This window comes from Sciurus vulgaris (genome assembly GCF_902686455.1).
Source record: "Sciurus vulgaris genome assembly, chromosome: 12".
NCBI lineage: Eukaryota > Metazoa > Chordata > Mammalia > Rodentia > Sciuridae > Sciurus > Sciurus vulgaris.
In genome coordinates, this window is record NC_136473.1 from 45312374 (window position 1) to 45328482 (window position 16109).

Genomic DNA, 16109 nt, shown 5'->3' on the forward strand with positions numbered 1-16109 from the left:
ATACTGCTTAAGGGAAGCATAAATCAGCAAGACATAACAATCATAAACATCTATGCCCCAAACAGTGGCTCATCCATGTACATCAAACAAATCCTTCTCAATTCCAGAAATCAAATAGACCACAACACAATAATACTAGGCGATTTTAGCACACCTCTCTCACTGTTGGATAGATCGGCCAAACAAAAATTGAATAAAGAAACCATAGATCTCAATAACACAATCAACAATTTAGACTTAACTGACTTATATAGAATATACCATCCAACAAAGAACGAATACACCTTCTTCTCAGCAGCACATGGATCCTTCTCTAAAATAGATCATGTCTTATGCCACAAAGCTACTGTTAGCAAATACAAGAAGATAGAGATACTACCTTGTACTCTATCAGATCATAATGGATTGAAATTAGAAATAAATGACAGAATAAAAAACGAAACTTCTCCAATACCTGGAGATTAAATAATACACTATTATATGATGAATGGATAACAGAAGACATCAGGAGGGAAATTAAAAAATTCTTAGAAGTAAACAAGAAGAAAGACACATCAAAATCTCTGGGACACTATGAAAGCAGTACTTAGAGGAAAATTTATTTCATGGGGCGCATTCAACAAAAGAAGTACAAATCAACAAATAAATGACTTACCACTACAGCTCAAAGCCCTAGAAAAAGAAGAGCAGACCAACACCAAAAGTAGTAGAAGACAGGAAATAGTTAAAATCAGAGCCGAAATCAACGAAATTGAAACAAAAGAAACAATCGGAAAAATAAAAAACAAAAAATAAAATTAAAAAATTAAAACAAAATAAATAGTTGGTTCTTTGAAAAATAAACAAAATTGATAAACCCTTAGCCACACTAACAAAGAGAAAGAGGGAAAAAACTCAAATTACTAAAATTCGGAATGAATAAGGAAATATCACAACAGACACGAGTGAAATATAAAACATAATTAGAAGCTATTTTGAAAGTCTATACTCCAACAAAGCAGAAAACCTCGAAGACATCAACAAGTTTCTAGAATTACCTAAACTGAACGAGGAGGACATACACGACTTAAATAAATCAATTTCAAGCAATGAAATAGAAGAGGTCATCAAAAGCCTACCAACAAAGAAAAGTCCGGGACCAGATGGGTTCTCAGCCGAATTCTACAAAACCCTTAAAGAAGAGCTCATTCCAATACTTCTCAAAGTATTCCATAAAATAGAAGAGGAGGGAACCCTCCCAAAATCATTCTATGAAGCCAATATCACCCTGATACCTAAACCAGACAGAGACACATCAAGGAAAGAAGATTTCAGACCAATATCCTTAATGAACATCGATGCAAAAATTCTCAACAAAATTTTAGCAAATCGCATACAAAAACATATTAAAAAGATAGTGCACCATGATCAAGTGGGTTTCATCCCAGGGATGCAAGGTTGGTTCAGCATCCGGAAATCAATAAATGTCATTCACCATATCAACAGACTAAAAGTTAAGAATCACATGATTATTTCAATAGATGCAGAAAAAGCATTTGATAAAATACAGCATCCCTTCACGCTCAAAACACTAGAGAAAATTGGGGTAGTGGGAACATTCCTTAACATTGTAAAGGCCAATTATGCTAAGCCCATAGCCAATATCATTCTAAATGGTGAAAAACTGAAAGCATTTCCCCTAAAAACTGGAACAAGGCAGGGATGCCGTCTTTCACCACTTCTATTCAACATCGTTCTTGAGACTCTAGCCAGAGCAATTAGACAAACCAAAGAAATTAAAGGGATACGAATTCGAAAAGAGGAACTCCAACTATCCCTGTTCACTGATGACATGATTATATATTTAGAGGAACCTGGAAATTCCACCAGAAAACTCTTAGAACTCATAAATGAATTCAGTAAAGTAGCAGGTTACAAGATCAATGCTCATAAATCCAATGCATTTTTATACATAAGTGATGAATCTTCAGAAAGTGAAATTAGGAAAACTACCCCATTCACAATAGCATCGAAAAAAATAAAATACTTGGGAATCAATCTCACAACAGAGGTGAAAGACCTCTACAATGAGAACTACAGAACACTAAAGAAAGAAATTAAAGAGAACCTTAGAAGATAGAAAGATCTCCCAAGTTCTTGGATAGGCAGAATTAATATTGTCAAAATGGCCATACTACCAAAAGTGCTATACAGATTCAATGCAATTCCAATTAAAATCCCAATGATGTACCTTACAGAAATAGAGCAAGCAATTATGAAATTCATCTGGAAGAATAAAAAACCCAGAATAGCTAAAGCAATCCTCAGTAGAAAGAGCGAAGCAGGGGGTATCACAATACCATATCTTCAACTCTATTACAAAGCAATAGTAACAAAAACGGCATGGTATTGGTACCAAAATAGACAGGTAGATCAATGGTACAGAATAGAGGACATGGACACAAACCCAAATAAATACAATTTTCTCATACTAGTCAAAGGTTCCAAAAATATGAAATGGAGAAAAGATAGCCTCTTCAACAAATGGTGCTGGGAAAACTGGAAATCCATATGCAACAGAATGAACCTAAATCCCTATCTCTCACCCTGCACAAAACTCAACTCAACATGGATCAAGGACCTCGGAATCAGACCAGAGACCCTGCATCTTATAGAAGAAAAAGTAGGTCCAAACCTTCAACTTGTTGGCTTAGGATCAGACTTCCTTAACAGGACTCCCATAGCACAAGAAATAAAAGCTAGAATCAACCACTGGGATATTTCAAACTAAAAAGTTTTCTTTCAGCAAAGGAAACTATCAGTAATGTGAAGAGAGAGCCTACAGAGTGGGAGAATATCTTTGCCACTCATACTTCAGATAGAGTGCTAATTCCCAGAATCTATAAAGAACTCAAAAAAGTCTACAAGAATACAAATAATCCAATCATCAAATGGGCTAAGGAAATGAACAGACACTTCACATAAGAAGATGTACAAGCAATCAACAGATATATGAAAAAATGTTCAACATCTCTAGTAATAAGAGAAATGCTAATCAAAACTACCCTAAGATTTCATCTCACCCCAATTAGAATGGCGATTATCAAGAACACAAGCAACAGTAGGTGTTGGTGAGGATGTGGGGGAAAAGGTACACTCATACATTGCTGGTGGGGTTGCAAATTAGTGCAGCCACTCTGGAAAGCAGTATGGAGATTCCTCAGAAGGCTTGGAATGGAACCACTATTTGACCCAGCTATCCCACTCCCTGGCCTATACCCAAAGGACTTAAAATCAGCATACTACAGAGATACAGCCACATCAATGTTAATAGCTGCTCAATTCACCATAGCCAGATTGTGGAACCAACCTAGATGCCCTTCAGTTGATGAATGGATAAAGAAACTGTGGCATATATATACAATGGAATATTACTCTGTCATGAAGAATGATAAAATTATGGCATTTGCAGGCAAATGGATGAAATTGGAGAATATCATGCTAAGTGAGATAAGCCAATCTCCAAAAACTAAAGGACGAATGATCTCCCTGATAAGCGGATGAGGACATATAAGGGGGGGTAGGAGGGGTTAGCGTTAGGTTTAGGGTTAGGTTTAGGGTTAGGGATAAGGAGGGTGGTAAGAATGGAGGAAGGAAGGACTGTATAGAGGGAAAAGAGGGGTGGGAGGGGTGGGGGCGAAGGGAAAAAAATAACAGAATGAATCAAACCACATTGCCCTATGTAAATTTATCATTTTTAGTTAAAAAAAAAAAGAAAGAAATTATGGCCAAATCTGTTGTTGTTAAGTTTTTCCCATGTTTTCTTCTTTGAAGTTTTAAAATATTAGGTCTTATGTTTGGGCTTTAAATCCACTTTGCTTTAATTTTTGTGATTTATATAAAGCATGGACCCAATTTTATTCTTGTGTATGCAAACATTATTTTCCCAACACTATTTGTTGAAGCTGACTATTTTCCATTAAGTGATTTTGCATCTTTGTCAAAGATTACTTGACCATGCACACGCAGGTTAATTTCTTGCTTCTGGTGTGTTTTATTGGTCTGTATGTCTATCTTTAAGGTCATACTACACTGATTTGTTTACTATAGGAATCAAGTGTAATTCAACCTCCAGTTTTGTTCTTTTCAGTGTGTGTGTGTGTGTGTGTGTGTGTGTGTGTGTATGTGTACACACATATATATTTTGGGGGGATATTTGAAATGTTGAGATTCCTTTGACTTTAAGATTGGTTTTATTTCTGTAAAAAATGTCTTTTGAATTTATATATGGATCTCATTGAACTTTTAGATCATTTTAGGTAGTATGGACATTTTAACAGTATTGTCTTACAATCTGTAAATGTGAGATATCTTTCCGTTTATTTGTCTTCTTTAATTTTTTTAATCAATATTTATAGTGTTTAGATCTCTTGCTTCCTTGGGTAAGTTTATTTCTAAAGTATTTTACTTTATTGTTTGTTATAAATAGAATTTTCTTAATTTCTTTTAAAATCATGAATTTTGTAAATAAGTGTAATTAATTTTGTATCCTGCAGCTATGATGAATTCTTTTATTAGTTTGAACTGTTAATTTTTTTGTGTGTGTGTTGAATTTTTAGGGTCTTCTACACATGAGATTATGCCATTTGCAAATAAAGATAATTTTATATCTTTCTATTTGAATGCATTTTTCCTTGCCTAATTATTGTGGTTAGAACTTCCAGTACTGTGTCAACTAGAAATGGTAAAGGTGGGAATCCTTGTCTTGTTCCTGATCTCAGAGGAAAAACTTTCATTCTTTCACCATTGAATACTTATTTTAGCTATTGACTTCATATATGGAGTTTATTATGTTGAGATAATTACTTTTTATTTCTAGTTTGTTGAGTGTTTTGTTATGTAAAGGAGATTTATTCTATTTTTATGCATATTAATCTGTATAGAAAGTGATAATATTTTTAATAAAACTTGCAAATTGGATGATCTATTTTTAGACTCCTCATGATATTTTGGAAATTACTACAAATTTTTGATAATACTATGATGACATTTTGTTTTTAAGAAAGACTCAAAAGAGTCTTAATTATGTTCTTGAGTTCTGATACTCTATTATTTTATTATAACTGTATTCAACATAGAAGTTATCTTTTGGCTACCATGTAGGTTTTATGGTAGCCTTTAGAAATATCTGTGGCTTTTATAGGTTATGAAACTGTAAGTGTGTTTTAGACCTAAGTATTGGTGATCAAAGGATTGAAGGCTGAGAAGATTGTTTTCTGAACCTGCTTGACATTTTGAATTTATCAGAGAAGGCATGATATAAGGTGCCTGAGGAGCAAATTAGAAGTTGTGGCTGTGAACTGGGCAGTCCTAAGCTGATTAAACTGAAGGATATTAATGGAAATGTGAATGACCTAGTGTTTGAACGTCTTGCAAGTTTTATTTAGTCATCACAATAAGTGAATGAGGCATAGATGGTATTTTGACTTGATAACCAAGAAAACTGATTGAGGGAGTTTAAGCAGAGTTAAGAGGCAGCATTGTATAGTGTGACAAGGTGTGAGCACTGAATTCATACTACCTGACATTAGAATCCTTTCAAGCTGGGGCTTAGGACAAATTGCTCAAAATTGTTTCCTCATCTGTAAGACATGAAATTCTGTTTATAAAACAGGATTACTATGAGAATTAAATTCAACAATATATGTTGAGTTTTTAAGCTAATGTAAGTTAGCTTAATGGGAAGTTATATGTACTCAGAATGAAAGCCATCACCAGCATTCCTATGTATATTCTAAATGATTTTATGTGGTTTCCTAACCTTTCATATCTTTTTAACTTGTAATAAGTGGTAGAGTCAATTTTTTTTTTTCAGTACTGAGGATCAAATCCAGGGATGCTCTACTACTGAGCTACATCCTCAGACCTTTTTATTTTTTATTTTGAGATAGGATATCACTAAGTTGCCTAGCTGTCTTTGAACCTGTGATCCTCATTCTTCAGCTTCCCAAGCAACTGGGATTGCAGGTGTGAGCCACTATGCCCTATCTTCACGTTTTAAGCTAAGGTCTGTTTTCTACCAAAGGATGTATTCTTTTCATCACAGGCTCTCTAAAAGTTTGCTAGATTCGAGGACGTGGGATGTAGTGATGAAAATGGGAATGGAAAGTGTTAATAGAAACTGTCATCTGTTGATTGACTATTATATAGGCATAATTTCATTTCATTAAGTAGTATGGCTAAGGTCATATAATAAGTAAGGCAGAGCTGGGATGTGAGCTTAGGTCTGTCTGAATTCAGACTCTGTGCTATCATTATTATGCTGAACTAACTTCCCATAAGTAAAATATGGGAAAGGTAAAGAAAGTTTTGGCAGGTTGGAGTTGGCCACATATTGAAATATTTATAAATAGGACAAACCCCTCTTAAAGGTTCTCCTGCCTCTTACATCCCTATGGAGGGAACCAAGCTTCCAGCACATGAACACTTGAGGTCCGTGCTCAAAATATCCAGGCATAGCAGGACCATTGTGCAGTTTTAAGGGTTCCATCCTCAAGGAAATCTTATCAGGGATATAAGTCAAACAAAACATAAAATTGCATTGGTGTATCTTAATTATAAAAAATGGTTGTAAAGATTGGTTTCTCCAGTAGAGAGGATTTAAGGGAATGCCAGTGGAATGCTGAGATGGATCCGGAATTGAGAATTCTTCAAAGAAAATGTAACAAAGGAGCTATATCATTCTTCCCTGCCCCCCAGCAATGAGGAAAAAAGCCAAAATTAGAGGAAAGTATGACAGAGCAAACACAGCAGTTCATGGATGACTGATGGTGTAATCCTGAAGATGGAGTCAAGACATTTTAGTAGGTGGTAGGAAGTGAACCCAGTAACAGCGGTCATCAGAAAGAGCAGGTGAGGAGATGGTGGGTGTGCACAGAGCTGTAAATACTGTTGTTTGAGAAGGGGGGAGAAGCAAAAAAAACAAAACAAAACTGGAGTCCTGGTGCACTGGCTGTTGTGCTAGAGGTCTTCCGCTCCACCTGTGCTTCCAGGAAGGCCAGCTGAGTGTGGGGGCAGGCGCAGTGTGCGCCTTCTCCAGAAAGCACTCCTGGTTGATGTCCTTCCCAGCCAGTGGACCAAGGCTCCTGGCCGACTTTTCTGTGGAAACCTAAGTGTATAAAGCAGCTTGTCCTCCCTTTCCTCTTTTCAGTCTTTAAAACTTTATAGGATTCTTTGAATGAGATGCTTCTTGTCTGTTGCTTTGGCATTTCCCTTTCCATTTGTGGGAAGAAGATACGTTAGTTTCACATTCCATAATCCTTGAACCCTGTGGTGTTTGTAAAAATGTGGGGCATTTTAATCTTTCACAGTTGTTCCTTTTTTCTTGAAAACTAGGATTTTTTGATTTGGTTCATATAAGGCATATTTTCTTACAAACAACACCTGAAGACTTTGGAAACTGCAAGCAGATTTTAACGTTTCCTACGAATACAGATAATTCACTTCATAAAACTTCACTTTTCTACTGTACGGTGGTGTGAGGGTGATAAGCATTGATTAGAATCCGTACTTCAGACTTTGAATTTGGATGTCTTCCTGGGCTAGCAACATGCAGGACAGTCCTCTCTTAGGATACTGGACAGTGGCTGTGAGCACAAGATTCTTAGGATAGCCAAAATTGGAGTCTAATTTCATTAATGATTAGAAAGTACATCTTTAAAAATTTCTTTCCTCTTATTTTGCATCTGGTTTTATACCACAATGTTGTTATTATTTCATAATAACCAATAAAAATGTTATGAGCATATTGCCTTTAGATCTTGAAGTCACTGGCAAGTAGGTGCAAGGGTATAGGAGCGTGGTCAGCACCCCTCACCATCCGCATTTCTGGGAATGAACGCATTATGGGATCACAGTCACACACACGTGTGTGTTATTTATGCTGAGACAGAGTTCATATGGATCACAAAACCTGAAGTCTGGTCCTTTACAGAAAATGTTTGCTGGGTTTTGGCCTAGAATAACCATTCTCAACACTTTGGAACTTCAGATCTTTTGACACTCTTAAGAGTTATTGAAGACTCTAAAGAGATTTGATTGTGTGGATTATATTGATCAATATTAAATATTAGACTATGTTCATTTAAAAAACATTAAACTTGTTACTTGTTAATACAAATAACATTTTTGCAAGAAATAACTCTTTTCCCAAACAAAACATTAGTGAGTTGCAAGTTTATTTAATTCCTGGCTAAACAGGAGACAGTTATTTTCTCATTTGTGTTCACGCTCAACTTGTATTACATGTTTTGGTTGAAAGCTGTGAGGAAAGCCAGCGCAACACAGAACTGGAGGGTGAGTTTAGTAGCTTCCTCAGTCATTTGTGGATATATTTTGCTCTTATACCAAAACATGGCATGTGGCAGGGTGAGCTGCAGTGCAGAATTGGAAAACGTGTCAATAACTTACGATGTTAGAACTTTAGATCTGTCGTGTGCTTTACATGAATCTTATTCATGAATGATTTTCTAATGTGTTACTAGAAAATAGGAAAATCTAAGTTCACTGAATTATGTAGGTCTTCCAAATGTTGCTGCAATATCAAAAAAGTCACATTTGTTAGTATCACCACTGATTTTCTCAGAAAAGCCTTCAAGTATTGGGACACTGATAGAATCAGGCAAAGTGGAGACTCATTTACCTCCTTTTGCACTTGTTTTTGTTAAGTGGTACTTACTATGCAAAGAGGGGCCATCTCTGGCAGATGCAAGCTTTAAAATACCTTTTCTTGAAAGCTCATGTTTTATCATTAGCAAAACATACTGTTAATTTCTCTTGAAGTTTGACACACATCATTCATGTTCAAGAAAATTTTGTCAAATGCACAATTACTATTGTTTATCATCCATTTGTTCTTTTAAGTAAAAATGGCGCCCATGAGAAAGGTGACCAGTTTATGATCACACAAATGTTTCTTGAGATATCCTTTGCTTTGTTCCCAACAGAAGCACTTTATGTGTACTTTCCAGTTTGTCAGGGAATATTAATAAGTCAAGAGTCTATTAATTTTTAGTTTTTATTACTCCATTAAGGATACTCTACAGCAACCATTTGCCCTGTCCCTTCCCACCTGCCCTGCCCCTCATGGTACTGGGAAGTGAATCATGAGTAGCTTGAGTTTGGTGCCACTATTCTGATTGATGCTGAGGTGCCAGTGGTCTCACCTATTGTTGCTTTTCACCATTGGTGCACATGTTGACAGTGCAAAAGGCAGATAACATCTCACTGTATTTCTGGAAATAATTTACCTCAGGAACCACTCTGGGAAAGGTCTTGGAGACTACTAGGAGTCCGTGGACCACACCTTGAGAAGCACTAAATACTATACGCTATATGTTAAATACCATTTCATGTAAGCAGATTTATGCTTTCTTCATGTTCTTACAGATAGAATTTATGAAGATTCAAATATTGTTAACAGATGTCAGTCTGCCTCTGGCATTGGATAATATAAGTAATGAATCTTTCAAATTGATCTTTCAAGAAAAAATTTGTGATACTAGATTTATATTTGTTTGTGTTATTTTATTGCTATCTTATGTTTAAAAATGTAACTTTAGAGTACTTTCACCTTGTGAAATAGTCTGAAGTTGGATTACTGAGTATAGTTATTGTTTCCTGAAGTGATACATAACCTATTAATATAATTCTTAAAGAGGTTATTTGTGATGTTTTCATATTCTTGAACACTCACCCAAATTGAGAGGGAACATGTTTGGAAATTTCTTGATTTCTTATTTATATTTATTGACTGTGTGTGTTCACATTAATAAAAAGTTTTGCAAGTAACCGTCACTGGATGGGATGAAATTTTTACATTACTGAAAACAGACCACTTCCTGCTCTAAATGCTTGCACTTCTGTGGTTGACCACTAGATGTCATGAGTGCCACAGGAGCATTAAGGGTTAGCCAGGGACAGTAGAAATTGAACATTGAAAGCTCATAGACCTTCACATAGTTCACTGTTTCCACGTGATCAATGCCAGAAAAACCTGATACAGTGTGATATATAGAAGCAAGGTACAACTGGAATAATGAAATTTCAAAAATAAGCCTTTTAAAAGGAGGGTTGTAATAGTTCTGTTGGGTATTGTAAATGCTTCAGGTGCACTTGATACAGCTGTTATGTTCCTGGCGTTTGGGTCTTTCTCTTTTTTATGGAAAGATGGATTGAACTTCAATTTAAGAATATTCAGTAATCCCTCTCAGGACATACTGTAACAGCTGGTATTTTTGTATTGTAGTAAATCGATTCCATACAACAGTCAGTAATAATTATGGCTGGGTTCTGACAAATTCCAAAGCATTTTCAATAAATTTAGCCAAAGAAAATAACATTGTTACACAAAAATTTAACTCAATTCGAAAGTTAAACCCAGCAGCACAACTTTGTTCCATCAAATTAAGTATTTTGCTGATTAGGATTCTACCAAGCCATTTAAAAAATCCACGTGGATGTTCTGAGAAGATAATTACTTGGCAATATATATATATATATATATATATACTTAGATGATAATTACAGTGTAGTAAATATACAGATTTGGAAAATCTTACCTTGAATGTTCATTATGAAAAAAATGAGAGATGTAAGTCCTTTCACATGTGGCAATAACAGCTCAGAGATGTTTTGATGTGGATTGTAAGGTTTTCTGTAGTATTAATACAGTGAAATGTTCCACACTCTTCGTTAATTTTTTTTGATATAAGCACAAGTTACTTTATATGATATATATGGATTATAAAAGCAAAATATTATAAATTCTTTAAGCCATTAAGAAAACTGTAGGTTGCAGAGTATTGATTTTATATTATATATCCATTTCTATACTTACAGTGGCAATCTATACCATACAAATTATGACTTTTCTTAAGGCATAAGGAGCTTAAATTACACACATATGCACATATAATAAAAGCCTGCCAATGTACATACATACATATTGCTCTAAGTAGAAATGTACGTACATATGCTTTACAAATTTTAACTGGTTTTCATTTTTTTTCCTTTGAGCAAACAAATGTTCATTAATTGATTGCATTCTTTAAATCATCTGTAGTCTTTTTTGTGTATGAATTTGTAGTCTGCTTTGTGTATGAATTACTTCATTTCTACCCTTGCTTCATATAAGGAATATTTTCATGGAGTTGAATCTTAATCCTGATTGGAATAATTTATGAAACCAAAGCAAAGCTGCCTTTTAAAATTATTGGGAAGATATCTTCTGAACTGAGCAAACCTTGCTTGGTCTTTTTTTCCTCATTTAAAATTTTTAGTTTAGTGATTTATATTTTCATTTGGTATTTAAAATAATGCCCTTATATTTTTAATTTAGCACTCATCTTTGAATTTGTATGCATGTTTTAACTACATGAGGCTTTGTAATAATATGAAGCATATTTCAAGACATTGCAGCAGATAGTCTAGTTCAAGAAAGTTTATTTGATGAATTTTTTTTTATACTAATGTTCACTTTGACAATTAAAAAGTTAATTTGGAAGGCTTTAATGGGATTTTACAGTTGGATTTTTTTCAAGTAAAATTTGGCAAGCTCATTTTCTTTATTCTGTAATATGAATCAGCAATTTTAAAAGGTTTTAGGAATTGAAGTGAGCCAGTTTTTCCAGTGTTTACAGTGTCTGTTTTTCTTGTTGTCCTTAATATATGTTAAAATATGCTTTCAAATGACTGAATTTGTTATAGAGATTTGGGGCAAAAGCATTTAAAAATGAACGTAAGTGCATTGTATAGTTTTGAGTTCTACAAAAATGTAAATGGAGTGTATTTTCCGTTATTAGGCAGCAGTGATCCAAATTTAAACCACATGGCCTCCTTCTAGGTGTTAGGCCAGTGTAAATTTTAATCTTGCTACTTTCTTTTATGTTTTAATTTTATAATTATGTTACCTGAATTTAAAAAAAATCTCTGGTCACATTAAATTTATTGTTTGCTTACAGGGTATGAAACACTATGTTGTATGCCTTAGCATATTTAATTATCAACTGTTCTGAATTATCTTCATTTGTAAGGAAATTAATCTTATTTAATAAGATTAAAAAGTTGTGCAAAATCTCAGAGCTAGCAGGTTTAGAGATTAAAGCCAAACTTTAGAGCCCTTGTGCTAGTTGTCATGCTATAATGCCTATTCTGCCTATTTGGGGATAAACTTTGGATAGTTATTGAAAAAAAAAAATTGATATTTTCCAAGATACATCAAAGCTAGTTTCTACTAAAAAAATGTACTTATTAGCTTGTATTATTAAATTTAGTTTAAATTACTACACTTTTGGAAATCTGTAATAATGTCTTGGTTCAATTTTAGTAAAAAAAGATCTTTCAAGGTTCTTTGCAAGCCTTCAGTTAGAAAGCTTTGCAGTCATCATATTAGAATGAGCTCTTTACAAAATACAATTAGTTATAGGTTGCTGACAATTCATATGGTCTTGGTTATGCGTTTAGAATTATAGCTTGAATTATGATAACAGAGGGAAGGAATTTTAGAATGGCATCAACTTACAGAAGCTTCTTAAAGTTCTCCATGTGTCTGATCAGTGGCCCCCATGCTAAATGTAAAAATCTTTAAGGAAGCCTTGATACATGCGTGAAGAACATTCATGTTTTCAATTAGAAATTGCACATCAGAGTCAGAAGCTTTCCCACTGAATATCTATCTGCATGTCATCTGTAAAAGAAATTCTGCAGGATTGTGGTCTCTTTGGTAATGTGTGGCAATAAGAATTTAGAATTGGTTATCGGATGTTGAAAGTGATAGTTTTTTTTTTTTTTTTTTTTTTTTTTTTTAATGTGTAACTGTTCCTTTACTTTCTAGAAAGGACTCAAACAGTATATAAATCCTGGGTTACAGCGTGGCTGCAGGCCGTTGAACTGGAGCTCCCTGTGGCTTTCTGAGGCGAGAGTGTGTGGAGAGCAGTTCCTTGCCCGCAGCCTGCATCATGCCAGCTCTGTCCACGGGATCTGCTAGTGACACAGGTATGCAAAGCCAAGAGGGGCAGATTTCCTTGCACCCTTACTTCAGTCTTGTTCATGGTGAGACACAGCATTGCTTTAAGTCAGCACAAACAGCTCATGCCTGTTTTTCTGTGACCAACATGAGGGGCATGAAACCAACTTAGATGTGTCCTAGGTCAAAAAGTCACTGGAGGCCTCTCTGGCTGCTCTTTTCTCCAGGTAGTAATGCTCTGTGCTGATATTCTCACACTGTCTTGCTTTTGGAGTAGTGCCATGCATTTGATTTTTAAAAGTGAGGTATTTTAAACATACAGAAAGTTCTGGCAAATACTACGATATCTACCCGTGTTGCCCTTCACACAGATTTAAAAATAGACAAACTTTTTACCACCTTTGCTTCAAATCTCACTTTATTTTTTCTTTAAGGAAGAAAATATCCTCCCTAGTCTATTCCTCTCTTTTCTTCCAGACATAATGCCTATCTCCAAATTGATAGATGTCATTAAGAGATTCAGTTAAAACTCATAAACATATTTCCTCTTATGAGTTGTAAGATTTAGAGATGAATAAAGTATTTCTAAGAAAGGAAAAAATATCCCACAAGTATATGTAAAATTGCCCCTTTCTGATATGATTTAGGGTGTGCAGTGGAGGTGGCAGATGGCTCTTGGAGGTCCTTCTAGGATTCCTGAGATCTGGTACTTTTTCCCTTGGATGCTTATAAGGATGTGTGTGTCTGGGAGAGGGGGCATACTCAGGACTGGAGCGTTTGCTTAGCATGTGTGAGGCACTGGATTAGATTCCCAGTATCCAAAAAAAAAAAAAAAAAAAAAAAATGTGTGTGTGGTTGAAGGCTCTGCTGTGCATTTTGAAGATCCTTGAAAGAAGTGGTGGCATACTGTGATTGAAAAAAATTTCCTCCATGTCACACTGGCTGAGCTGAATTTGGTCCTACTAGTCCTGTTTTCCAACCAGCTGACATAGCTATTTCCATGTACCATTCCAGTTCCTTGCTCTTTATTTTCAAAAACAGCTGAGTTACAAATGTAATTTTGTGTTATTATTATGTTACACTGGCATTTTTATTTGCATGGTTTGCAGATATCATTCTTTGCTATTTTCTGGTATATGCATACTTAAATTTTGGAAAGTTTTGTCTCATCTTTATCAAGAATTTTTTTTTCCCCTCACTGAGATTGACACTGAGGATTAGTTTTTGTCAGGAAGAAATTTTGATTGTTAAGTTATATAAAATATTTCTCTGTCAAGATATTGATTTGGAAATCAGCTCCTTTGGAATTTTTTTCTCTTTAGTGTTTATATAGTCTCACATTGTGTTCTTCTATATAAAAATGATTTAAATTTTCCATAATGGTTTGAAAAGTTATAGATAAAATTTATTTGAACCATAAATTTACTGTAGTTGTGTATTAAATGTTTTATGCCTCGCTATTCATCAAAAAAGTGTTAGTTTAATTGGACGTAAGGTGTTTTTGCTTCTGTATAACTCAAAACATTATTAAAATGATCTATTTATGGTTTATTGCGCGGTCATGAAAAATAGCATAGATTTCTTAGTATTTATTTTTTATTTTCTGCACGTAGCTATCTCACTTGATGCATATCTAAAGTACCATCTAATTGACACTCTATGGTATTTTTTGGAATCAGGCACAGAAGACCCTCTTCCAAGATTAGTGCACTTAAGGAAGCCCCAAAGTGTGGTATTCTCATCAGATGTTTGTAGTTCCCTCGTAAGTCCGCCTTGTCCAGATGCACTTGGCCATTTGGGGTCATTTTTACCATAAGCTCTGTTGCTTAGCAATATGGTTGATGTTGACCTATCACCGTGTCTTGAGAACAGAGTGTAACTGAGCGGACGGCACCTGAATGACAGCAGTCCTGAAGCTTTCAGTATTTGTTTGGGAAGATGCTTTCAATGTAAAACTTTTGCTACTCCTCGCTCTTCCCTGTTCTACTTATTTCGCTAGGAAGAAAAAATTAATTACACAAGTACAACATGATAACATCTTTCTCATTTTGATAAGAAGCTTCCAAGGGTTTTCTTGCATTGAACAAATCATTTGGATGTGGCTCAGTAGTAGAGCACATGTTAGCATTCAGAAAGCCCTGGTTTTGATCCCCAGCACCAGAAAACCATAAACAAACAAGATATAGACACAGAAATAACCAGACATATGAGTGTACACAAATACATTGTTTTGAGTTTTTTTTTAAATAATGAATTTTATTATTTGCTATGATTTATTTTCTGTATCGAGCAATAGGTCTTGGAGAGGTATTTCCATGGTATATATACATTATAAAAGTGTGTGTTTATGTTTATGTATGTTTACCTATATATATTCCTGTACACATCTATATATCTACCTCATTCTTTTGAACTGTTTCATAGTTTCTCGTAGTGTCACAATGTAGTGGACAATACTACTATTAATGAAACGCTGGTTTTGTTTCTTTTAAATATTTTGGGAGGAAAGATGTGCACTTTTAATGGTACCATCAAATTGTCCTTTGGACTAGTTAAGCAACTTAATGATTTATGAACAGTGTATTAGAGAGCTTTTCTCCCACATTCTTGCCAATATTCAGTACTTCTAGCCTCAATAAATTTTACCATCTGATGGTAAAAACAGTGTTTTAAGTGTTAAAGGTGCATTACTACTGATATGGGGGATATTTTCATTTGTTTAACAAACATTCATTCCTCTGCAATTGTTATGGTTTGGATGTGAGGTGCTCCCCAAAAGCTCATGTATAAAACCATACAAGAACATTCAGAGATGAAATGATTGGGTTATGAGAGCCTTAACCCAATCAGTTAATCAGTTAATCCCTATTGGAATGGTAAGTGACAGTGGGTAGGATGTGACTGGAAGACATGGGTCATTGGGGGTGTGCCTTTGGGTTATATATTTTGTATCTGGCAAGTGGACTCTCTCTTGTGAGCTGCTTCCCTCTGCCACACTCTTCCACTGTGATGTTCTGCCTCACCTCAAGCTCCAAGAATGGAACCAGCCTTCTATGGACTGAGACCTCTGAAACTGAGCTCCCAAATAAACTTTTCCTCCTCTAAA

The 16109-nt window shown here is 34.9% G+C and overlaps 1 protein-coding gene across 2 annotated transcripts in view; it reads left to right on the plus strand.

Moving 5' to 3' along the window:
• MPP7 (MAGUK p55 scaffold protein 7) overlaps nt 1–16109 on the plus strand; it is a 228652-nt gene that overhangs the window by 52486 nt on the left and 160057 nt on the right. For both annotated transcript variants that reach the window (XM_079106920.1, XM_079106921.1), the window contains exon 2: nt 12872–13032. In XM_079106920.1, coding sequence (XP_078963046.1) covers nt 12996–13032 — 37 coding nt within the window. In that variant the 5' untranslated portion in view covers nt 12872–12995. The remainder of the gene's footprint in view (nt 1–12871; nt 13033–16109) is intronic.